Source organism: Asparagus officinalis, chromosome 5 (assembly GCF_001876935.1).
Source record: "Asparagus officinalis chromosome 5, Aspof.V1, whole genome shotgun sequence".
Lineage (NCBI taxonomy): Eukaryota > Viridiplantae > Streptophyta > Magnoliopsida > Asparagales > Asparagaceae > Asparagus > Asparagus officinalis.
Window position 1 is genome coordinate 94,111,706 of NC_033798.1, and position 2,343 is coordinate 94,114,048.

Below are 2,343 nucleotides of genomic sequence, written 5' to 3' on the forward strand. Positions count from 1 at the left end.
AATCAGGGTTCGACACGTCGACGCTCGTGGGCCCCGCGGTTCTCTGCGGAAGCCGACGACGAGATAGCAGGAGTAGGAGGAGGAGCCATCGTGGCCCCCACGTCCACGCAAGTCAAGTTACGCTCCGAAACCGCTGTCTGCTGACGCGGCCGATCGTCGTCTTCCCCCAGCTTGACCGACTCTCCTTTGTTTAATTAATTATTACTTGTGTTATCTTAATCGGCCTCGAGTCAGAGATCTGCTGATGATCAATGCTAAACTAACAGAGAACAACTAAATCCGGCTTGTTAACTATATTTGATTTATATTAACAGGGAATAATATAGTGTTATTTACGTTGGAACTAAGTCTAAATGTTATTTTTTTTATAGTTAAAACTAATATCCTTCTCGTCTAACTAGTAACAATAATGACCTGAATCTGAAACGTATTGGTGCTCTATAACGTCTTATTCATAAGAACAAGCAACAGTTATAGAGAAGAGATCCTTCACATACAGAATACCTACAATTATCAGCAGGCTAACGTGTAACTAGAAACTCTTTTTTTTTTTTTTTTTGAATTTTTAACAAAGCCAAGAGAAATCCAATTAATATGCAAGATCAAATTTCAGATATCTCTATTGCAATTTAATACGGAAAAAAGATGGAGAATGTCATTCACGGTGTCCATAATTTCAGACCATCTCAAAACACAAACAAGTACCTAATCTAGCTAAGCCATCAAAATAATTAGTGGTGTAAAACATCATATTAGACAAGGAATGCTTATGCTGAGGAAATTTAAATATTGTCAAAAACACAAAAAAGAACAGATCCTAGATAGAAATGTATCAGAAATGATGAACACACAAAGGACTTAGAATTTGTGATTTTCAATAAATTCACTGACGACACAAATTACAACTTGAAATCCCAACAAAGGAGAAAAAAAAAGAAAGAAAGAAAAATATATCCTTTCTGATCATATATAATATATTATACTTCTATTAGTCCTGCAGGCTATGCGATTAAAAACACGCAGGAGGTTAGTAACACCGACCATCCGACCATCCCCATCATCAAAAACCCAATCCAAAATATTTAAAAAAAAATTACATATAAAACCTTGTTATTTTCCAGTAATATAATTATCAAGGTAAATAAAGAGAAGGATCGGTGTCACCCCAGTTCGCCTGGTTCCAGTACGTATCCACCGAGCTCGTAATATCAAACAGCGAACCCGAATCCACCGACCCGTTCCCCCACTCCAATCCTTTCCCCTGATTCGGATCCACCGGCTCCGGATCCGCAACCCGGTAACCCGTCAACACGCCCGGGTCCGAGAAATCGAACCCCAACCCATCAAAAACAGTCGCCGCAGAAGGCGGCGGAACCGGGTCCGGGTTCGGTTTCGGATTCGGGTTGGAAGAAGATTCAGAGCTCGACCCAGAGGGAGCGGTAACGGGCTTGGGTCGGGGGTTCTTATCGGGTTTGGATGACTTGGCCGATCTTTTGGAGGAGTTCTTGCGGCACGAGCCGCAGCCGACCGGGACGTTGCGCAAGAGCGCCTTTGGTCCAGTAGCGGCGGCAGGACTTGCAGAAATGGCGGGCTGAGAGAGGTTGTAGTTGTTGTAGTAGCAGAACTTAGTGTTCGTGGATTCGCATCGGGGGCATTTGATTGGGGTTTGGTGAGGGGTCGACGGTGGCTCGCCGCGGGCTGCGGTGTCGGGCCTCGGGAAGACCCGACCCGCTAGCTCGGGACCGGTTGGAACTCTTGCATCGAGTCGAGGCTTTCGCTCGCTTCTCTTCTCTCCTTCTCCCTTCGTCGCGTCTTCGTTTTCGGAAGAGGAGGAGCGGCGAGAGGAGGGAGGGGAAGGGCAGAGCTCTCTGGCTCGGGTACATAGAGGAGGGCAAATATCCGTTTCTGCTTTTTGTCCGTTTGGGGTGAGAAATTACTACGTTGCCCTCGGATGGGATGCGATGACGTGGCTGTAATTACGGGGGGCGCCACTGGTAAAAAGTGTTTGGAAATTAACCGCGAGTTAAAAAGTGTCCTAGTCTGTTCCAGAATCGAATGGAGATGTTTGCTATTGATGCTAGCTGCTAGGGGCGGTGAGGGACGTTTAACAGCCCAGCTATAATGATACGCAACGGTGACGGATGTTTCTGCGACGCGGGACCTCCGAATTAAGCACCGTTGGATAACTGCTGATGTCTGCTGCGTTCGTTAATGAGCGCATGAAATATATATACGAGCCACTTATCATATTGATATGATTCCCTAGCTACAACAGCCTGTAGAAAGTCATTTTCCATGATGAGAATATTTGATCAGGCTTGATATGCGAGTGGGGATCGCTCA

General features: G+C 45.5%; 1 protein-coding gene across 1 annotated transcript; it reads right to left on the reverse strand.

Moving 5' to 3' along the window:
* On the reverse strand, positions 840-1,921 carry LOC109842191 (dof zinc finger protein DOF5.4-like; the record flags this gene model as incomplete). Its single annotated transcript, XM_020411092.1, has 1 exon — positions 840-1,921. A coding segment is annotated over one exon (789 nt), but the record flags the coding sequence as incomplete, so codon positions are not given.